The sequence below is a fragment of the Pygoscelis adeliae genome, unplaced genomic scaffold, assembly GCF_000699105.1.
Source record: "Pygoscelis adeliae isolate BGI_AS28 unplaced genomic scaffold, ASM69910v1 Scaffold130, whole genome shotgun sequence".
Taxonomy (NCBI): domain Eukaryota; kingdom Metazoa; phylum Chordata; class Aves; order Sphenisciformes; family Spheniscidae; genus Pygoscelis; species Pygoscelis adeliae.
Genome location: NW_008824031.1, coordinates 4,437,145 through 4,461,357, shown reverse-complemented (window position 1 = coordinate 4,461,357; position 24,213 = coordinate 4,437,145). Strand labels below are relative to the sequence as shown.

The window sequence follows — 24,213 nt, the reverse complement described above, 5'->3', positions numbered from 1 at the left end:
GCATGGATTTCAGCTGAATTAGTCTGAATGTATTTCTGTGGTTCTAAAACCTAAATGTAGCCCACTGCATTTACCACATTCCATTAGTTACAGCTATTAGAGTTATGAAGTAACTGTTGTTTCAAGACAATGTCTATAACAGTAAAGGGTCAGATTGTGAACTCTTTGTTTCCGTCGGAAAGCTACTAATCGCATAGGCACAATTCACATCAACAGGCATATTAATGGGATCAAATGCTCCCTGCTGTGATTAAGAGTTCATATGAAATATGGGAAGATTGTATGTAAGATGCTGAAAAATAAGTGCTAACAGAAACATGTCTTCTTTAGATGAATTTTTTATTAAGTTTCTAAGGAATGGCACAATAATGAACTAAATGCCTGCAATCTTCCTTTCTTTGCTGTCTTTTTAGGTTTGTCCCTGGAAGGATTTCATGAGCTCGGCTGCCAGCTGCAGTACGCATGCCAGTTTTCAGCAGTGTTTAATGAGATGCAGGGTGACAATTGCCAGAGATGTTCCCTGTTTCATTCCACACAAAGATCGGTAAATTGTTACACATGAACCACAGCTGGGGAAAACCTGGCTCCCGCTCCCTGCAGTGATCTGAGCAACCAGGTTGGGTCAATCCTACCTCTGCTAGCAGAGATCACTTGTGCTGGGCATCCCATTTCAGTGAGGAAAGACTGAAAGATCAGAGGAACTGCAGGAAATGTAGGGCTCTACACTGTGCCTAAAATCCATATGATGAATCCTCACTCCATACATACTTCCACCACTTTGCTGTACTAGACTGAAACTGATGGTAAAATCAGTGTGGGAGTATTGCCATTGCTTACAATAGTTGTTTAATCAATTTTAGGTTAGACATAAGGAAAAAAAAATCAATGAAAAGTCTCACCCCAACCCCATAATTTAAGGAGAGCTGAATTTACCAAATGATGGGAACATCAAACACAAATTTTAACTGTCAAGGTGACAAGTTACATTTTATGTAAACAATAAGAAATTATTCTACAGTTCCGTGGGAAGTGCATAGTGTAATTTATTTCTGAATATAATCTCAAGATGTATCCATAATTAAATACTTACATTGTCTTCTGACAACTTATCTATTGTCACCTTGGCCTCTATTAAGTGATTATTGAGTGCAATGATTTCATGGCTCAATGCCCGTTTTTCCTCTTCGTAATGTTGACCCTGTATAGAAAATGGAGTAGTCAGTATTTTTTCTACTGTCAGAATATTTCAGAAAAAGACCCAAAGGTTGGTGTCATTCTCAAATCCAGGGAAAAGCACAACAGAGCAATATTTCTTTTTTTTCCTATTTTTTGCTATTTTCACTCAGCAGATGAGGCAATGTACTTTGAAAATATGGAGGTCAAACTGAGCTCACATTAGGAACCTTCACAAAAGGCTCTAGCTAGCCTGTGCAAAAGCATTCGATTGAGCACCAGCTATTCTTTCTTCGTCACAAGGCAGGGTTTCTAACCTGGAAGGGCCTTGGGCTGCTCTTGGCTTTTGCTACAAGAATGTTTCACTTACACCATTAGCTCCCATTCTCATCAGGGAGGAAGAAAAATATTTAAAAAGGAAAATAGCTGTATTTGAGCCAATTTCTTTTTAGCTGTTGGCTGTGCTGGCTGCTTTAAAAGCCCTGAATGAGGTTGTTCATTTCTCAAGATGAATGTTTGCCTGATTGTGGGGTTAACACTCATTAGCAGAATGTGACCTGCTGTGGGATAACAGGAAAATAGTCTGCTTCAAACTTCTTGGTGCCCACTAATTTAATCTTGTTACCAATAGGCTGTAACTCTTTATTATAAATGCAAAGAAATCAGTGGGAAATGTAAAGTGCCACTGGCCCTTCCCATACTGTGTCCCATTTTCTTATTGCAGGGTTTATCATGCCATCTCATATACAAAAAATTATTTTGTAGCAATCATTTATTGGCCTGCCTCCAGCCTTACATCAGTATTAAAAAGTATGGCAGCTTCTGAACGCTCTAGCTTAGATCAAGGCATCTTCCTTGCACTCAGAGCTGTACAAGACCATGATAACAAGAAGGTTTGCCAGTTATCTGGAGGGATCCTTTAGAAAGCGGCATTGCAATAAGAACAGAAAGGAGTTCTTACTCCTGTAAGAAGTAGCAGGAGTTACTTCTTGTAAGCAAGATGTACAAAAGAAATGTACATCTGTTTTGTTTAGCCAATTCAATCCAGTGACAAATTCACAATCTCATTTCCCATTCTAAAACTGTTGGAGTAATTTGTGAAGGACTTTCTCCAGCAGGATGATTGTATTAGCTACAGAAATTTCCCAAATGCCATATTGCCAGGGTCACACAAAAATCTTCCATCAACACACACTCGACATTGTCAGCTAATTGACAGCAATGGGAGTTGTGTGTTTTGCAGTCTGAATGAATAGCAAGGTTAATTATCCAGCTGCAAAGCACCAGGCTATATTAAAGGGTGATTAAATTGGAAGTGGCAACTCTCATCCTAAGTAGCTATTTAAAGAAAAACACCTTCTCAAATGGTCTAAGCAAACCCGTGGCTTGCTTTAAACAGCACAGATACCATTGAAGTGTGTTTGTGAAGGCCTGGACTGGCCTGTTTTAATGTCAGCTTTTCTACAGACTGTCTGTTCCCCGCTGTTGCAAGACCTCTGTCCTGACAGCCCACCTGAGCCTGGAGGATGGTTCAGGTTTGACACCTCTCCTGTCCTTGTTCCCATTGATCAGGTGCTCCTGCTAGCTGCCTGGGGACTACATCATGGAAAGCCAAAGTGTAGCTTTGAGAGCTTGCAAAAGCTCCAACCTCACTGATTTTAACAAGACACATGATCTTAGGGGCTGTGGTTTTTAATTATGCACATCGACATGATTTTATATGAGGCCCTTAACTCTCATTGATTTTATTGTGAACTAAACAACTAGGCACTTTGTAAACCTCCTGGACATCTGTGCACCTCTAGAAATCTGTCTCCTTTGGGAGCATGACTGAAGATTACATTTTCAAAGGTATTTAGTTGCATAATGAGGTAGAAAAGTGACTACCTAAGTACCTGGGAAAAATGTGTCCCCTCAATTTTCCAAGTCATTTCATGCTTTTGAAGGATCCAGGTCCACTGAGTACAGACTTAATCTTCCAAATAACCATTCGTATTGAAGATTTTATCAATCCTTGTATAACAAGTTATCAATGCCAGGGCAGCTGATTTGTAGGACCCCCTTTTGTTCTAAGGCTCTCTGATTTCAACAAATGTTGCTCTTGCCTAACCAAATTGAACTTGACGCAATATATTTTACAGTTCAGGAAAGATCATCTGATCAAGGATTTACAGTCTTCAGCAGAGAGAAACCCGTAAAAGGGCAGCAGATTCAGGCTTTGGAAGCAGTACTTTCCATTGCACTGAGTAATGCTGAATCTGACTGAATTATAGTTTCATTTTATTTCAGTTATGATAACTTTTGGGCTGATGTTTTCCAGACTTTGTATCTGACCAAGTGTGACTTTAAAAAATATTTTATATTTGTTGAACTGTAAAATTCACCTCAGTCCAAATTTATACTATACAAGTCAGCAGATAGACACCAAAGTAAAAAAAAATCTCAGCAGTGCTGTGGAGGAGGGGGAATGAGAAAGAAAGGCCAGTCCCAGTCTTCCCCACCAGTATATATTCGCATCTTTCTCTTGAAATCAGTGCTGTTGACATGAGCAAAGAGTCTGTCTCACTGTGGCAAAATGAGGTAGCCTAAGGGTGGTCAGGACCCTGAAAGGCTTTGGCATATTGACCACATACTGTGTGTGCCTCTTTGAAAGTTCAGGGCTTCAGACAGATGTTATTGTGGTGCAGTGGTGGCAACAAGAGGACAGAGGTTTAATCCTGACACCACCTTGGGGAAAATGGTGCAGCTGGAAGAGATGGTACGGTAGTGCCGGATCACTGCATTAAAAGGATTGCTGGTTACTGGGGACTGCAACTTTGAGCTCTCCGGTTGCAGCCGGACAATCATATTTTCAGCATCAGGTATAGATGTCAGAGAGGGATGAAAGGAGGATGGGAATCATAATATCAATGCTATGATTGTGAGTTACAAATAGAAAAGCTTATTTTACTTATAACCACTTTTAGCAGATCCCTCTATTTCTAGTAGCTTTTAGATGCTTGGTCCTCCTGCTCTTCCCTAAGGCTGGTGACCTCTCCTCTCTCCTTTTGGCACTGCTTTCTGCTCTGCAGGTGCTAATTACCTGTCTCTCAAAATTCAGTAACAGATTAAGTTAATGGTGTTATTGATATGCCAATGGCTTGCAGCTGGGCTGAGGGTTCCTGAAGTCCACTCCAAAATGCCATAGCTATAAGCTGCAACAGGCTGAGCTTCTGGTGGATCTTTGTTCGAAAATCTTTGTTGAGTCAGCTCAGCGCATCTTGCCCCTGCTTCCTCCCCCGGCACAGAGCCAGCATAAAAGAATACAGCTCCATAGTGTCTGACTAACGTGAAAGAACTGCAATCATGTGCCCATGTCTGAGTCAGATCAAATTCGTACTGCTGGGTGACTCCGGCAGTGCACAGCGCTGATATTAATGTCGGGGGAACCAAGCACTCAGAGCCCTTGCTCCTAGCCTGGATTTAGCATGAGCCTCACTGCTTCCTTCTCAGATCTGATGAAGGAATTGGGTATCTATTTGCCCTTCACAAAGGGATCAAATGATGCAATAAAAGATATCATTTCTGTCTGGAACCTTGTTTTTCTTATGATTTGTATCTATCACAGTGACAACATCCCTCATATGTTTACAGATCCATAAAAATACAAGGTGTCACTTTCAAAAGTGGTTGGTATCATCTAGTCCCTGCATCTGTTATCTGTGCTATAAGCGGGGTAAAAAGAATTTTGGTAGGTTGACATAGCATGAAATAATTAATACAAGTGTATTTTGGAAAGTAACAAAACCTGGATGAAAAGATCTGCTTTTCTTGCCTATTAGTGGATCCACAAAGGTTCCTACTCTAGTCCTTCAGCAGAAATGGAGCAGCCTAAAAGTTGGCTGTCTCTCTGGTAATGTTTCAGTCTCCCTTCAATGCTTTCCAGCAGCTGGAGAGTGTCCTACTGTAAAGCGGTGTCAGCCTATTAGTCAAGGCTAGGCTGCTTACTGTCATCTCTGCTGTCCTGCGGGAGCTTTGAGATGCGTATAGACCTTTTGAAATCAGTCTCAATTTTGCAAATGAGCAGTGCTGGTCTGTGGAAATGTCAGCCTTTTCAAACGTGGCAAAGTAAATCTGTTCTTGATGTTCCTGTAAGGAACATTTCAATGGATAGCATTTCAGTGCTACTGTGAGAATAATATAATGGTAGTAGTGACCATCAAGGTATTAGTGGCCAGCAGCATTCCTTTGGAAATACCTCTTAGTAAGTAATGCCTGCATGACAGACAGAAAGAGAGAGAGACTTGTTCTGCTACAAATACCAGCAAAGTGGTACTGGTATCCCATCCTGAATGCCTGGACAGAGGTTTACCACAATGTTTTTGGATGTGGAATACAGGTAGAACTTTGTTCCCTTTTTTCTTTACTACAGTGCTTGTCCAGGAGGAAGACAGCGCTTCCACAGGAGAAATTCCCCACCTTTTTTGGACCAGTGTAACACTGTTAACTCAGTACTTTTCTCACAGAGCACCAGTCATGATCTTTTCATTGTAAGTATTAATAGGTGCTGTAAGGTATCTGCTAAGCAACTGCAATGTATTTACTGCTGTTCTGTGGATCGTAGTTGGCGAACAAGTGCTCGTGGAGGTATACCTTAAAATAAGGTCCGTATATTTTAAGGTGATATTTTATAATCTCATTGAAATCATTTTACGAAGGATAAAACAGAGCAGTTGCAGATGACACAAAACTGGGAGGAGTGGCTCATACAGCAGAGGGTTGTGCTGCCATCCAGAGGGACCTTGACAGGCCGGAAAAATGGGCTGACAGAAAACCCATGAAGTTCAACAAGGGGAAGTGCAAAGTCCTGCACCTGGGGAGGAACAACCCCATGCACCAATATACGCTGGGGGCCACCCAGCTGGAAAGCAGCTTTGCAGAAAATGACCTGGAGGTCCTGGTGGACACCAAGTTGAACATGAACCAGCAATGTGCCCTTGCTGCAAAGAAGGCCAAAGGTAACCAGGGCTGTATTAGGAGAAGTGTTGCCAGCAAGTTGAGGGAGGTGGTCCTTCCCCTCTACTCAGCACTGGTGTGGCCACACCTGGCACACTGTGTCCAGTTCTGGGCTCCTCAGTACAAGACAGATATGGACATACTGGAGAGAGAGTCCAAGAAATGGCCAGGAAGATGATTAAGGGATTGGAACATCTCTCTTATGAAGAAAGGCTGAGAGAGCTGGGACTGTTTATCCTGGATAAGACAAAGCTCAGGTGGGATCTCATCAATGTGTATAAATATCTGAAGGGAGGGTGCAAAGAAGATAGAGCCAGGCTCTTTTCAGTGGTGCCAAGTGACAGGACAAGAGGCAATGGGCACAAACTGAAACACAAGTGGTGCTGTCTGAACATCAGGAAACACTTTTACTGTGAGGGTGACTGAGCACTGGAAAAGGCTGCCCAGAGATGTTGTGGAGTTTCCATCCTTGGAGATATTCAAAAGTCATCTGGACATGGTCCTGGGCAACCTGCTCTAGGTGCTTGAGCAAGGGGGTTGGACCAGATGACCTCCAGAGGTCCCTTCAAACCTCAACCATTCTGTGATTCTGCGAGTTCTGTAACAAATTATGGCTACCATACCTCACTTGACTGCTGTGATAACTGGTATGCAGCATCTGGGGTTGTTATGATATATGGTAGTTTAAAATCCCGTTATTAGCAAATACTGACATCTACCATAGAAGTAAATGCTTCTATTGTTATGCAAAAATGATTTAATATATAATTAATACATCTCTAGGTCCTAATAAAATAGGGAACAAGTATGCATTGAATATGGTATAAGTTCACTTATGTTTCTCCCTGGTATTCCATCAAGACTTGAAACAGACCTCAGATTTGACTTGGTGCATGTGAATGTGTGTCTGCTGGAGTCAGTGAAGCTGCATCTAGTTATTACTGATAATTACACTAATAATGGAGGATGAGAGTGTGTTATCCATCACAAAGAAAGGGCACCCAGATGCTCCATGCATTCTCAGTGGTTGTTCAATGACAGTACTTCAATGATGAGTGAGGATGAATTTTATAGCATCTGTCAGTGCATTTCTCATATCCTGGTGAGAAATAGATAAAAATAGTCATCCCTTGTGGAACTGAAGGTTGGGAGAATATGTAATAGTGTCTCCTACCAGGTGTGGAAACTTTTCACTGTTGCAGAGGGTAATAATGTAGCTTAGTTCAAGCTTATGTGCACTCTTCTTCCCATCCAGGTGTGTCACGGTCTCTGCTGAGCAAGGCACAGTTTTGAGATACAGTGTTTGAACCAAGGGACCTCTTAGCTTACTGGCAGAGTCTTAAATAGAAACAGGGGTGGGGGTGGGGGATGATTAGGCCAGGGGCATATCTGACAATGTAAAGAAAACAAGAATGAGAAAACTTGTGGTGGAAAACCTTTTTTCTATTGTAACGCTCAAAGGTAACAGCTGCTCTATTTATAGTACTTCCCCATAGACCATATGCGTAACATATGTTTTATCAATTGGCTCATAAAAAAGCAAAATATGGTTTAGATTTGCAGATATTACTGGATATTCTCTGCAGTAATTCATGATTTTAAGCATTACTGCATGTTAGTTTCTGCTCTGCAGATCTTCATGTTGTTATGACAGATTACGCGTTTGTGTGTGTGCATGTTTATGGATGCTTTGAAGCTACGTGAGTTTATCTGCCAGTTAAGAGCCTAGCTGTGGATATCCCCTACTCACACTCACTTGCGCCCATGGGCAGAAACTGTAATAAAAACAGATGAGAACAACAAGTAAGAATAATGAAAGACATTTCAATAAATAATGAAACTCTATCAACTGATACCAGTTCATGACATGATCCTTGGGGTACAGGATTTAGTGCTGATCGTTGCTTGACAGCACCATTTAATACGTATTGCATTTTTGGTTTTATTTCTTTGTATAATGATCTTATGTTGGTTTAACAGTAAAATGAGTATCCAAAGGAACTATTCACTTACAGACTCATTGAATCCACAAGTCTGTTTAAGAATGTGCATCTTTACAAGCAGCTAGAGAAAAAGAGCCAAACGTTTAGCTAATTTATTAGGTAATTATTTGTCAAGTTACAAACAAAACTGCAGAAATGTGTAGGGACATATACAGAGGCTGTGGCAGCATCCTGATTGCACTTCATGATGTACCACTGTCTCATCTTTGCTTCCCACTGCAGTAATCCCCAGGACACCCATCCTTGTCTCAACACCTCTTCATAATGCTAATACAGCCTGGCTTTCAGGAATGCTGTTACATTACAGTAAGGAGTAATGACTAATTCATTGTATTTATTCTGTGGTATATTAGATATTTATTTAACGTGATTTTCTGTTTCCAAGCTGCCAAGGGTGCAGGTAAGGCTGCATTCTTCAGAGACAAATGTATGGCATTAAGGATTTTAAAATGCTCACTTTTCTGGGAGGGTCAGAGAAGATATGTTGTTCATGCGTCTTGTGCCTGAGGCCTTACCTACTGCAAAAACCTATGTCATGTTGGAGTTCTTCCATGTAAAGAAGATAGTGGCAAGAACATTATTTCAATGCGACAAGCCTTTCTTACGATGAACACATGGGATAAAAGGGAGTGACAGCTGTATGAGCCTTGGGTTGGCTCAGAAAGAGACTAGACTGCCTGCCCTTGCCATTGCTTAAGTTTTTTTGGTTTTGTAATTTTACCTAGGAACTCATCAAAATAATTAAAAAGAATTATATGGTCATAGTGAAATGAAAGGAATAGAGGCTTCAACTGAGCTACTGGTAAGGAGTGAAACATTTTGCAAAAAGAAAAGAAGTTATGTGAATGGGTAGAAAAGGAGAAGTACCATTACTGCAGGCCACACAAGGTAGGCTCATCAGGCTTGCAGCTTGAAGCTGTCACTCTAATGACTGATTGTTTGATGCTCAAACTTTCTAGCCACACAGGTTCATCTGCGGAAATGGAGAAATTACTGGAGATAGGATATTGCTTAGATTCTACTTAAATGGACTGGGAAGAGAAAGTTGCGTTAATTTCTCTGCGTAAAGAAGTAAAATGGCCTAGGAAGGAAAATGTGGAATTCTGAACTTTGGAATCTTATATTCATTCATATTAATTGCAGATCATTTTAATAAGCAAGTGAATTCTAACTAGAGTTGACTATCTAAGCAAGGGCAATTTCTCAACCAAATAACAAAACTAAGGCTAGACTATTTACAGTACCTTGCTCTTTAATATTTTATTCTGCTCTAGGAATTTTTAAATTCCCATTTCCTGTCACCTTTTGACATTTTTTCTTAATAATTAGTTGGGTAGAAGAAAAATCAAACTCCCCTCCTCTTCCCCTTGTAATTGCTGTCTTAAAATAACTGTTTAGCTAAATGCTCTCTCTTGGGAGTTAAGATACTTCTCTCTCAGAAAAGTTTGCTCTGATTTATCACACTCCTGTGGCAAGGCTGACTTTTCCTCTCTAGATTTATACTTGCACTCGAGTGCACAAGATCCGTTCTTGCGGTGAAGACTTGTGCTGAGCCAGATTTGTGACCAAGCCCTGCTCGGTGGTGCCTGGCCAGCTCAGAGCCAGCCCCAGCAGGTCTGCTCTCCCTGCAGCACTTGTTGCAATAGTAATCCTGCTATTAGTCTTATTGCTGTATTATTGTTATCCTGTAGGCTTCTGTCTCCTGACTACACCAGTTCACATCTAGGGCTCTTCCTCTTGTTGAATTTGATCCTTATAAACATGTCCATGTCCGATGTGTGTATGCCTTTATATTCTGCTCTTCTTATCTCTTAAATCTATTTAATATACATTGAAACATCAACTGGGATATTGATTGGAAAGATTTGGTAAGCTGGCTGAAAAATTGCAAGTGTAGTACAGGCAATAAGCATAATGCACTTGTGTCTTTTCTGTGTGAATTAGTCTCTCCTTTTTTATTAAAAAAAATCTCTGCTATTTACTTTGTAAAATCTCATGTTGGGAAAAGCTATTTAAGGTTTGATCTTTTTTTTCCCCCCAATCAACCCCAGCTCCTTGAGAACATTGTGAGAAAATCCCTATAAGCTCTTTTCAAGGCGGAGCAGGGGAAGTTCATTAAAGTAACATGCTCTGTTCAAATATCCAGCACCTCAGCCCCTGCTAAATAGTGTCTTTTTGGCAGCATCCCAATTCAAACTGCCATAACCAAGTATAATGACTATATTAAATAACTAGTGTGAAAAAAGTCTAAAAAAGAAAAGAGTCATTATGTAAATTGCTTGAACAAAGAGAGAATTTTGCTTCCAATCCTGCTAAGACTCAAGTCTCCTCTGCCTCCTAATGCAGTTCTCTGCAGAGCTGTTTTCGTGGTTGCTGTTGTAGTGCTTTTTTATATGTGTTTAACTGTGGCTGTTTGGAATTGCTGAGAAACCCTGGGTGGAGGGACAGGCAGGAGTGTGCTAGAGAGCTGGAGTGACGTTTGCTGCATGGTTGTGGTCACATGCAGTTTGCTAGATATAGTCACATTTGATCCTCATATCAGGGCCACAGTTTCTGCTGACTAGTGTTTGAGGAGTCAACTCTCCTGGTATAAGGAAAGGGTGCAGAATGGATCTCTCAATGTACTGATTAAGCTTTACTATAAAGGAAGTGCAACACTTCCTCCCCATCTGACTGCTGGGATCAAATCCAAAGAAAATAAAACACGACTATATTTTTATGGAAGGATTTGCTCCTACAAGCAGATAGGAAACTCACTGCTGTATGTTCCTTATGTTGCTATTCAGGGTGGTCACTTGAACTGTTGCCTCCAGAGTTTGTGTAGATGAGAGAGACTCTACCTTTTGGTCAAGAGAAATGTCATAACCTTTCTTCCATGTCATAAGGTCAACTGTCTTATTTGAATCAGCTCTACTCTCCTCTGTGCCATTTCAGAGCTATGCTGGAATTTCATTTGCCTCCTTAACTATTCTGCTTTATACTGTAACTCCACAGTCCCTTTTTGCAGTCGTGAATCTGGTTTAAAAGGCCTTTGCTGCCTCACAGCAGTTCATAGTCCCATCAGCTGTGCTGGCACAACATTGTTGCCATCCTGAAAGCCAGGCTGGTGAAAAATAACCCTTTAAAATGGAAGAAAAGCTTTGGGAAAGAGCTCTTTTAAGCTATCTTTGCCATGATAGCAAAGATATTTTCCATGAAGGAAAGAGTACATGGATCCAATACCCTCAGTATTTCCTTGTGGCATTCAGAGATCTGGCTCACAGTCTGAATGTTGCCCTGTACTATCTCATGATTCAGTTTTCTTTCACCCTAGGGCTTTGCAAAAAGTTGAACACTGTGATTTCTTGATACCATTTATCATAGCTATTCATATATTATGAATATATATGAATATATATGAATATATATGAATATATTCATATATTTCCTAATAATATCCTAATTAGGATTAATATCCTAATATCCTAAATTCCTAATGTCTAAGGTATTATTTTCACAACAGCTTATAAATATTAACATCCTCTTCAGCAGAGGCTGAGGCAGACCTTCCCTTATTTATATGTCAAGAGTGTCGTTGTCCAAGTCTAAGCCAGTCGCCTTCCTGCCTTCCTTCAATCAGCACAGAGATTTCTTCAAAGCATGAAATTCCTCATTGTATAGTGATGTTTTTGAGAGTTGTCAGAGGAACAGCTCTCCAACGGTGCCTGCTTCTCTCCACTGGCTGACAGAGATGCTGAGGATAAAAATGCTTCAGATATTTACATGCTAAATAGACATCTAGCTCTTAGATACCTAAAACTAGGTAAAATGAAGCTTACTAGGAGTAAGTAACTAGCTCAATGGCATACAAATAATGTTTGGCAGAGGCAAGGACTGAATCTGTATCTCCCAAGACATAAGTCTTGTAATTCATGGGAAGCTCGCTTTTCTGGGTCTGTAACTGTCCCCAGGGAAGAGCATCATAAAGGGATTTTGCAACTAATGAGAATCTGGCTGAGATAGGCTTTCAGTAAGTTGATTGGAAATGACCTGTTGCCAGTTTTGATGGGAAAACCTCAAGAAATGGAGAATATGCTACTTCCCTGGGTAACAGGAGCTCTATGCCTCTGCATTTGCAAACACTTTTCCCCATTTGAATGGGTCTGGGTCCTGAGTGTAGTCATCACTCTTGTTTTGTCTGATTAAAAAGCTGTCTGATATTTAGCATTTTCTCCCTGTGAGGACATTTATAGAAGTCAGTCGTCTTTCTTTGTTACACTAAACAAGTGAGCTCCTTGAGTCTCTTGCTGAGGCAGCTGATTTACTTCTCAGTCTTATTTTTCAGTTGTCAGGCAGCTTGAGTGATTTTCCACACCCTTTTAAAAAATGTAAATATCAGAACTTCAGCCACTGTCTTCAAACTGGATTTTCCCTTGTCTGAAACTGTGGGGAAATCATCATTCTGCTCTATTCACTTTTTCCATGGTTATACAAATACTACTTTTGTCATCTTTGTCATGGCATGCTGCTGGGAGCTCATGTTGAATTGTTCAGCCAGTCTGACTTTCAGAGTCACTGACCTTTCCTGAGTTTCTGCTTTCCAGAAAGTACAAGAAAGTACTGCTTTCCAGTACAACCCCCTCCCTCCCTCCACTTCCCCGCTCCCATTTTTTCAATATGGTCTGCAAAGCACCTTCATAGATTTTAGGCTTCTAGGTGTCTATGGGAGAACATATTTTGAGTGAATGGGCACAGCTTATGAAAGGCACTGGTCGTTCTGAATGATTTACTTATCAACATTTAACAATGTTGCTAATCCTTTTTATCTCATTTTATCAGCGATAATTTTATGTTTACTTTTAGGACAGTGTTGAAAACATTGATTAATGCTGAGAACTGTACCAATCACTGGGCTGTCCTGATCCAGCCCTCTGAAAAGACTCTTCTATAATGGAAATACCCCAGTGCCTGCTACTTTTTGAGGTGGCTTTTAGTAGTTTTGCAACACATCTGCTAACTGCTTTTGATACTGTATCATGGTAGTTTTGTAATCACAAACCTATGAAGTGGTACTCGTCATGTCTTACTATCCAGATATCTCTACTCGATTGCCTTTGCTAAAGAAATTGTGGTTTATTTAACAATTTTTCATAAAAACCTGTAGACTTCCATTATTTATACGCCTGTGATTTAGTTTTCCAGTAGCTGAACATGATAAGCAATCACTTTGTGTTTTGTACAGTCTCTATTTACCCCATTCTACGCTTGACCTCTTGGATTTTGGTACAGACGAGCATTTTTTTCAACCTCTCAGAATTATCCCAACATTCGAAGACTTATTTAAAATAAATATCAGCTTAATACATTGGTATGCATTTTTAGTTTAGCTTGGAGTAGGAAGCTGGGAATCTGCTCAGTCAGTTCTTCTAGGACTCTTAGGTGGAAGGTTATGTAGGCTGCTGTTTTTAAAAAAAATATTTTTGCAAGTGTTCCCTAAGGCATATTGCTCAACATTGTCAGTAGTTTCCATTGAATTTGGAAGTTGGATTGCAATCAGTAGTAAAAAAAATGTTCTGGCTTAAAGCAAAGTGTGGCACGAGAGCTCTGCCTCCTGCGAAGAGCAGCTGAGTGAAGAGGGGAAGATACTCATCTGGTTTCTGGCCCATGTGGCAAGGCAAGGACTTAAGCGGCATGAAATGTCCCAGTTAGGTCAGAAGGAGACATTTTCCAGGGCAGGCAGCCTACGATAGTGGCTTTGCAAAGCTGGTGTAAGAAGCACATGACAGTTATAGTAGGGAGCTGCTTCACCTTTGGACAACACAGGGCCACAGAGACAAGATGGGGGGACTTTGCCCAGTATTATTGTCCCTGAATTTTGAGGTACCCGAACAGCAGAAGCATTTAGTATATCTCTGGGTGCTACACCGAGTGATTTTGAAAAATTCTTCTGCAAAGCATCAGAGATGGAAACTCTGTCTGTAATGAGCTTTTCAGTCTAACCTTAACACACTTGATTTCTTTTTTTAACTGTGGTGTTTGTTGAGTGACATTGCTCTGAAAGTTAACTACTGCTTATAACTAATTCATTTACTTTCAGACACAGCTCTCTGGGAAAAAGAAAAAAACAAAACCCAAACCCACAAAACTTCCTGGTAAACACACAATGTTAAAACAAATTATTTTTAATTTGCTTTTTTGGTAATTTGTTTTTTTCCCTCTCTAAGGGATGGTCCTTCAATCATGGATGCTGAAATCATGACAGCTACTTCCTTCCTGCCAAGGGAATATGAAAAGCCCTGGGAGCCTGGTAGGTAAACTATTCCCTGGCATTTAGAAAATGAGATTTAGATGCCATAACCAAACCCTCTCTCACTGTGAAGAGTAAGACTTCATTGGCTTATGGGAAATGTAAGTATTGGGCAGGATGTGAGGCCCCTGAAACTGTCAGAAAAGGAAGGAAAAAGAATAGACTTGTGCTTGAGAACGGTGCTGGTTGATGCTTATGGCTTTGATCTTAGGAAAGAACTTTAGGGGGACTCTTTTTAATCATAAAGTTTGGGAAGGAATGGGAAGTATTTGTTAGAGAATACCCCCACAAAATTAAAGGTTGGAGGCCAGACCCAAAGGCACCGCTCTAGAAAAGTCAATAACCTTCTCCACCTGTTGCTTGCCTTCTGATTCCTTCCACCCTCCATCTCGCTGTTGTTCAAAAGTATTTCTAGGGTAATATAGTTTTAAATTCAGGGAAACTTTTCATCTAATTAGTCTGACTTTGTCCTCAACTTTTGGTTTATGACTTTTGTTTATGACTTGGTTTAAGGGCTTTTGTTTTCCTTGTATTTCCACATTGTTCTATTTGAATGTATCCTCCACACAATGTAGTACATTGCATGTCCTAGTTGTCTTCAGAATTGACATCTAACTTACTGGTCCTTTTCTAAGGCTTCCTGTCATAACATGTTACGCTTTAAGAGTAGAGATATAATTTGCTTTTTGGCTACTGAGGTCTGTTTATTGAGAGAAACTCGCTAATGTGGAAGGACGCTGAAGAGCTGTGTTGATTCTCATTAGTGATAAATTTGTGTCAAGGCTTTAGACAAAATCTCTGATTGTTAAAAGGGTTCTTTTATCCTAATTTTTAGCTCTAGCTTTGAATCTTAACAGACATCCTTTTCTGCCATTCCGAAATAAGAGAATGAATACTGTCCCCATGCATGAGTATATTTGAGGCGAGTAAAAGGCTAACCTTCAGGCAACCTGACAGCTAGAAAGTAATGTTGGATGCCTCTGCACTAGTCTCAAGTTTCAGCAGAAGTCAGAGGAGTCGTTCTTAGAGGTAAGAAGGTCAAGTACATTCCGAATCAAAACTTTTAAAAACCCCCTTCTGTAACCTCCTGTGGCAGGGAAAAGTCTTGGTGTGCTCCAGAATCTAGCTCCAGTAAATAGCTTGAAGTCATCAGCAAAACTACAGCTTGGTTGCCTCTCAATTTACCTGTTATAGCTGCAGGAAAAAATAACCTAACACAGATGTTTTTAAATATATTAAAGTACAATTTAATACAGGTAAAAAGGAGGAAAAAAACCCCTTTCATTGCAGGCAATGGGAGATCTATACTGTTTAAATCTCATCACAGCCTGTGCTAACCGTTTGTGGTGATAAAACTAGGCACTATTGGAAGGTACAGAACCACTTTCTACCACTCTGGCATGATCTCAAAGTCCATATTTTCCAGCAGATTAGATACAGGAGCTTGATTCTAAGCAATGTCCTAATTGCTATTTGATAGCTAACAAAAATGCAACTTAAGAGCTGGCATGAGGTGCCATGTCAGATTTTAGGTTCTATAGATCTGTCTTGTGTGAAAATTCAGGCATTCATAAATAATTTAGTCAACCCAGTCAAAACAACGTGTTTTTTTAATGGGTTTTCTATGCCAGCATGAATGCTGGCATTTTTATGCCACTGTGATCAACTCATCTGATCCATTTAGATCATGCCATAAACATTTCAATCAGCAATTCCTGTGTTTGAAGAATCCATTCTTTTTTCCATTGGTGAGTAACTGCCTGAAGATCCTGCAGAAAGCTGGCTAACATTTCATGAGATGCTTGTTGCCTAGCTGAAGAAGGCTGAGTCCGTATATGTCCCCTGTGTGTCCCAGTGCAGTAAGAATCACCCTAGAGGTGTCTCACCGCTCCATGTAACTGAAGGTCATTGCCAGAGCAGCCTGTCTACTCCTTGGGTTTGGCATTTTGTGAAAACTTTGAGCCGTGGTGGGCTGCTCTGAATGGCCATATGAGCCTGTCCAGTCTTCCCCGGGAAAGCCTCGGCAGGGGTCACCCCACATCAGCCTCAGTGAGAAGAAAGGCTGCCATTGAATGGGGCCTAGAGTCAGGTCATTGACATGAGGGTGAATGGGAGCATGAGGACTGTAGGAGAAATGGAAATGAAAAATGAAAGTCAAACAGTGAGATCTTTGAACTGTACAACATGTTAATTGTCACTATTTATCACTGTCAAGTGACCATGGACCTGTTAGAAGCTTAGAATTGAAAACCTTAATGTATTCTTTATAGGAACAAAAGCTCCTGAATTATACAGCAGCCTAAAGTGTTGCTACTACAGGTGACTCAGCTTCTCTATGCATTATTTAGAGAGTCCTATGATATCAGTCTGCTGCTATGTGACTGCAATCTATACTACCCTTTTTCACTGGTGTGTTTTTACAAATCCTTAATTCTAATTGCAATCATTGGAAACAGTCCTACTAATGGACTTCTGCAGTATGCATTCGTCTTCATCTAGCTTTGTGGCTGTCTCCAGCAGTATTTTAAATATATAGTAGAACTGATGGTAACTCCTTTCTAATTTGGGAGAACGAAAGCTGGAATCGTATTTGCATTTCTAGTCTAAGAAAAGACATTTCAAGAACATCTAAGCTCTGTGCTAGGGAGTTGTCTGGAAGATGTGGAGCAGCATCAGAACAGCAGGTTAAGATGCTCAAGTGCTCTGTGAATAGGAAGGAAGAGGTGGAAGCAACACCTTGCAAGTGTTTAAGCTATCTGCCAAGTTAGGGCCCTATACTCTGACTCAGGTTGGTGTTTTAATGTTAATGTGATGCAGATGCAGAAAAAAAGCTTGAGGCATGGCTTCTCTTCAAGCTTCAATCAGAAAATCACTGACCAGGAACCAGACATCTCATACCACTTCAACAACTTCTACATCTCTGGAAGATGTGTATTTCTTTTGTTTTTGTTGTAGTGTTGCTTAAATAAAGTAGCCTCAACATTTAAAAATATTAAGGGATTCCCTCTAAGGTTCATTTTCCATTATTCATGTGTTGCTAAAAGATTTTCTTCAAATTATCACTATAAAACCTCTCTTTTGTTTTTCAAAATGCAACAGACAAAACAGAGCTTTAAAATAGAATTTGCTTTCCAGGGTTAAAACCGAAAAGCATTACTTTGTGCTCATAACATGAATGAGATGCACAACATTTCTTTTACAAGAGGATTAAAATCCAATAATCTCATTGGGAAATATTATGGTGTCAAAACAGAGTTGATGAGAGAACCATTTCATTATAATACCACTTGTTGTGAGGATGAACAGGAATTTCCAAATTAAAGAGCCAGGTGGGGGTGTGTGTGTGTGTGAGAGAGAGAGAGAGAGTAAAATCCCTGTAGCCTGAACCTTTTCATAACACTGATGTTAATTTCTCTCCTCTCCCAAATCTCATTTTTAAAGGCACTTTTCAATTCTCCTGAAAGTGGGGAAAAAAATATGATTGGCTGTTTCTACAGTGATTGCAGAGGCTGCCACCTCCTGACTACCGGGAAGAACTGCTGGATAAGAGTCAGAACTGAAAATTGAGTCAGAATAGAAAACGTGTTCATTTTTCAGCTCCTCAGCTACATGCAACAGTACTTCTCGATGATATTTACTATCAGGACCCATTCTCAAAGATACTCTAAGTAACTCTGCGCAGGACTCTGAAAGCCCCGCTGTTCTGGCATTTCTAACTATGAAAAAACAAGGGTTAACAAGTACTGAATATGCTCCCGCTCTCTCAGGAACTTTAGTTATTAAATCTGGAAAATGAACGGCCTGAGAGTGCTGAGAAGCTACTTAATGCTCCTACCTTCTCAAATGCCTGCTGAGATCAGGACAAGTAAAATGTATTTTGCCCTTTAGGAAAAATTAAAAATAATGTCAATTACGACACTAATACTGGAACTAAAAATGCAGATGCCATATGGTGTTATGACATATACAAGCACTGCAAGGATGATCGCTCACCGAAATGAATAGAAATTTACTGCTGAGATGTTATTGCATTCCCTAGTATTGCAGTAGTACCTGGGAGCCTTATTCATGGACCAGGACCCCATCAAGAGGAAAATGCCATGCAGAGAAGAAAAATGAAGAGATCCCAACATCAGTGGGGTTCGTTGTAGACCTCAACCGCCTAAAGATACTTGAGCCAAATCCTATGTTCTTGTATAAAGGAGCCTGGTTTCGTTTGTTAAGAGAACCCTTTAGGACTCATGCTGTTACATCTGCATCATCCCTTTGGATTCATCCTTAAAAGATGACTCTTGCCAAAGACACACAATTCTCAGACCTTTTCAGCTGGTGGAAAATCTGGCAGGTTTCTAATATGTCACCTATGATATACACATTTTCTATAAACAGTGCTCAAAGAGTGATGGGTGGGGGCTGCTGGCTTGCACAGGAGATGCTGTCACAGAGATGCTGATGCTTACCTAAAAATGTGGTTACATGGTGGTATTCAGAAGAGGAGAAATTACCTTTTATGTTCTATTTTGGGCACTGTTTCTATGTCTGTGTCTGGATATAATAATTCTGTATCAAAACTGAGTATGTTGGTAACTCACAGTATGTCCTCTTAGCCTTTGTCATTGCTTTGCTTTCTCCCCCCCCCCCTTGCAAACAACCAGCCCCTGTCACTTTTGCCTTAGCCAGACTCAGCCTGCAGCCAGCTGGCTTTCAGCTGACTCCTTGACTTCTGTGAAATGTCAAGAGAACAAGGACCTCTTTCCTCTGGCTTAGATTATTTTGGTTGTTAGCCCTTGGTAAGCCTTTATTTTCATTTCTGGCACAGCACATGGCCCCTGAAAGAGTACATGATAAAAAAGAAAAGTCATCATCTGCTGAAGAGTAAACACATTCAGGTAGGTGTATCCAAGGAGAGTAGCCCTATGACTGCAGACCACTTCTGAAAATTTGGTCTTTCTCTTTGTGAGGCACGAAGGTCTTTGAAAATCTGGCACTACGCATATAAATGCATTGAATACAGAGCAATGCTGAGAAAATGCTCAGTTCACAAAGAGGTATGCTTGAGGCCAAAGGCACATTTAACTGGAAAGGACCCTGTGAGTTAATGAGTCCCACTACTTGCTATTGCAGGCAGCCGTGCTGTAAATCCTAATCGTAAACTGATCACACTTCATCATCAATGTAACTAAGCGGTGGAGCTGCCCCTAATAAAAGTTGTTCTAGTCCTCTGGGGATTTGCAACCTTTGTCTAATATTCAGGCTAAATTTATTAATGGCTAGTGTCTATCCATTTGTTATTGTAGCAGCAGTGTCTTTTAGTTTAAACAGCTCTTAGCCTCTGCTAAGTTTATAGAAATTCAGACTGCTGAGTTTATAGAAAGCAGTCAGAATCCCCACAACCTTTGTTCTCTTAGGCTAAACAAGCCAGCATCTTTTAATCTCATTTCAGAACACAAATTATTCATTTCCTTGATTATTGTAGTCCTGTTACAGACTGAATTAATCTTCCTTGCATCTGGGTGCCCAGGACTGCATATTGTATTCCAGATGGCCTCATCATGGCCTTGTTCTCTAAAAATGCCTCACAAGGGACATTTGAAACCAAATGACTTTTACAGCTCTGATTGACTAATCAAGCCAGAATTTTCTTCCTTTCTGGCACTACCAGTGAGTGATTCCTAATTTATAACATTTTTTTTTTATTAGTTTGAGGGCATAGCTTTGTCCTGCCTACGGGTGGGCACATATCTGAGCAAACTGTTGAAGCACAGGGCCCTTGCTGCTCATGTAGTCAGTGCAGTAACACAGCCAGTTGCTCCAAGAGATTGGTTCATGTCCTAACTGATGCTGGAAGTGCCCGTCTTTCCCCGTTGACTATAGAAGGCACACAGGAATTTCATGTCCCTAAATTGGGTTACTTGGTTAGGTGGGCTGAGTCTGGCCAAAGATGTGCAGCACACACCTTGTAGTGTTGTTCCTATGACTCAGGGGCATCTATTCTCTCCTATGCTTCCCAGTTCCCACCATGGCAGCACAATTGCTGGAACTTATGTAGGACAAGTGATCACTGATTGTAGAAAGCCCTTATACTGGCTTTCTCTGACCATAAACCCGCATCCTTGGTTCCCTAGAATGTCGATGGCTTTTCCCTTAGCATGATCATGTCTTGCTTTGACATGGTAATTTTCTATTTCGTATCTTCATCTGTACGAGTTATTCTTTTTGCCTCGTTCCACGTGAGTGTCCGCTTCACTTCTTTTTGGGCTATTCTGAACACCAATTTCTCCACTCTCCTTTTAGATGACTTCTTTTTTTCTTGTCCTACTATTTACATAGACAAAGTTCCTTTTGCTATATGTTTTACTTTCCCTTGTGAAGTCTAGCTCATCCTGAGTCTTGGCAATTTTAACTTTATTTCTAGGCTTTATGACATACAGGTTTCTTCTTCCAAGCCTTTCAGATGCTCTGTTTCTTCAAAACATTACCTGGGAGGCAGTTCCTCATTCAGTTAATCCCAGAACTGCTCTATACAATTTTCCCCTCTAATTTGCAGTGCATAATCCTGTTTCTTTGATTTCAAGAACTTTCAGGCCTTTTCCACATTCCAAGTTCTTGAATTCTTTAGTCCAGTTAAACAGTTCTCTTAATTCCTCTGAATTCTGTCAGTCCAGATAAATATTCCCCTTAATTTCTCTGAATTCTGCTGTAAAATCTAAAGTCAAAGCTGCACATGCAAATCTGACGTTACTTTGTCTCTAAGGTATCTCTCAACAGAGTGTTTTTCTAAACATTGATTTAATTCTTTAATGACAACCTTTTGAGTGTTTCTGCAAGTTAGTACTAGTTGAGCTTCTCAAATTACCTTTCCTTAGTGTGGATCATATCCCATTTACAACTGCGTGGACCTTTCCTGTGCACTGATCTCATGGTGCCATTGTACTGACTAAGCAATCTCCTTTAATTGCACTCCGTGCTCTGTGTGGAAAGCATCTTCAATAGATATTCTGATAAAAATTAGCAACAAATAAGGAAGAAAAGAAATAAACTTGTGTTCTGTTACACTTCTAACTGTAGCTGTTCCCATGACAATCAGTGAACTAGTTTCAACCTAACCAGTATCCCACATTTCTATTTACTGGGTTTTAGTTTCTTTTTCTATTTTATTGGGAGAATTATGGAAGAAAACGCGTATATAATGGGAACTGTTCTTCCAGGCCATTCACATCACTATGAGATGAACAATTTCTCAGCTCTTTCTCTAAGTTTATAAATACAACTCAGACAAAGTTATCTCTCTTGGCTTTGTGGGGAGGGAATGAAATAAAAAATAGGTATTTTTTACCCAGATCTCAGTCATCTAACTGGGTGACTTTCAATTAGATTAAACTAATTGCATTGAAATTATGAGGTGCGTAACAGCAAAAGAAAATTTAGGGATTCACTTGTTAGGTTTACAGTGCTATGCACAGCAATTGACTATCCCAGCTCTATTTTTTCTTAACATTTCTTACCCAATTAGGCCCATTCCTTAGGTATATGTGCTTGTCCTAATACACCAGAGACTGAGCAGAAGATCTTTAAAACTCAAGACTTGAGCTAAGAATCCTCCTGTACAGGTAAGGCCTGGAGCAGACTGGTGACATACAGCACATGCTGACCACTGGTTTTGAAGTGCTCATTTAAAATAAACCATGGGTTACGGACTTTGGTTGACAGCTTATGTGGTTGACAGTTTAATCGCTCTGGTGTGCTCACTTGCGTGCTCTTTCTGTCTCTCCTTCTATTCTCCCTCCTTCTCCTCCTCCTCTCCACCGGCATTAAAGCTAGCAACTGGGAGATCCATATTTCATCACCCAGCCAAACTTCAGTAAGACGTGTTTGATTTCTTTCACAGTTTATATCTTGGGATGTGTGGCTGAAGGTAATTTTAGCTCCTTGAACTGCGTTAAACCAGTGCTGGGATTTCAACTATCCTTGTAGGCACTAATTAATAGGTCATAAACATGTCACTGGAAGCAAATGTTTACCCTTAATTTTGAAAAGAAGGTAAATTTGAAGATTTTTTCATCCTCATAGGAGGGAAAAAATCTGCTATAACACCCATTCTATGTACCTTTTAATTAGGTTATTTAATCAAGATGCTTTTGATCTGAACATTATTGTTCTGTATTGCAGTCCAGAGGGACTGATCAGTCTGAGATTCAACTTCCCATGGATAACCAGCAGCACTTGGTTGCAAAGCAGGATGGTTTCTTAAACTACCTGGAAAATTCTCTTAAGAGCTGCCTCAGAACATGGGGATTAATCTTGCCTGTGTATTTCAGCTCCATTTCAATTCTTTAACTGTTTGCTCACTGGAAAAGAAAATAAAACTTTACTGCCATTCTGAAGGGCTTTTGTGCAGGCATCTATGCATTTCGAGCACATAGGAACTTATGTAGAATACAAGCTGGTGATTTAAATGGGGTTGTGGGAATAGCACTGGGAAAGGCTGAACAAATAAAATGGAACTAGTTCATTCATCATTTTAATAGCATTTAGCTTGCCTCATAAAGAAAATGGCAGCTTTTATTGCTCATACAAGGACTTATGCCACTATTAAAGAACGATGCTTCAGCTACTTCTGTTCTAAACTGCAGAGTGTGACAAACCCCAGTGGACTGAATTCTATTTACTACTTAGCACCTAAATGCTAACTAATAAAGCAAAGTGGAAGGGCAGTGTTTGGAAACAGCAATTGCAATATTTAAAACCTGATGGTAGGGAGAAGAACAATACCTTAAACAAAAACATTTGGCTCAGCGTGTTGAGCTGTCAGATGTTTCCAGATTCAAATCTGTTGACTTTTATGACTTCATGTTGCATTAAAACAGCGAGGTGTAATAGGATTAAAGCTTCATCGAAACATGACTTCTGCTCTGAAAAGCTTAGGTGGTGCGACTCTCAGTCACTGTGGAGAAATCTTACTAGATATACTTCTAACTCTTCCTATGCCTGCCACTGATTTTCACCCAATCTCTGCATCCAAAGTTTTAAAGAAAAGTCTATCAGCACTGACAAACGATTTAGGCTCCCACAGATTCGGGACTTGTGCTGCAAAAATGAAGGATGAGGAAGAGAGGTGAAATCCCTGGTTTTGGCCAAAAATGTCATTTCAGAAGTGCTCCCTCCAGAGCACTGCAGTGTAGATAGCTCCTGCATGCTTCTGCTTTGTGAAATGGGATCCCTGAGCTGCTGGTGTATTCTGTAGTATATTTTTGCTCTGAATCATTGCTGTACCTCATGGGAACTGTTGTTCATTCAGGGCAGATGGTGCAGAGAAGTCAGCGAGACAAGGACCCAAATGACAAATCCCTGAGACACTTTGGTGCCATTTCTGACACAGAGTGTTCAGTTGAGTTTGCAGTTACAAACCAAACACCTTTCGATTACTTTCTAAATGAAAAGCTGAAGTTTGCCCTTAAAAATCTGACACCGCCTGAGAAAAAAAATCCAACATCATCATTTTGGAGATCAAACTTTAGACTGGGTAATTTTCCACTGAAAAAGATTTAAAACAAAATTTTTCTACCAGTCTTATAGAAGGTCTTATAGGCTTTTATTCTCTGTTTCTACTAAGCTACAGTTATCCACTCCTGCAGAGAGCGTTGTGGGTGTCTGTCTGTCCTGGACATTTCTAAATCATATCCAAACTCTGATCAATCTTTACTGATACTTTTGCTCATGTTTCCCCATCACGAATAGCTGGGGATAGCTCCTAAC

At 40.3% G+C, this 24,213-nt stretch overlaps 1 protein-coding gene across 1 annotated transcript in view; it reads right to left on the bottom strand.

Annotated features, from left to right (window-relative positions):
* BEGAIN (brain-enriched guanylate kinase-associated) overlaps positions 1 to 24,213 on the bottom strand; it is a 117,270-nt gene that overhangs the window by 7,001 nt on the left and 86,056 nt on the right. Inside the window, exon 6 of the mRNA XM_009328491.1 lies at positions 1,091 to 1,198. Within this exon, the coding sequence (XP_009326766.1) occupies positions 1,091 to 1,198 (108 nt within the window). The remainder of the gene's footprint in view (positions 1 to 1,090; positions 1,199 to 24,213) is intronic.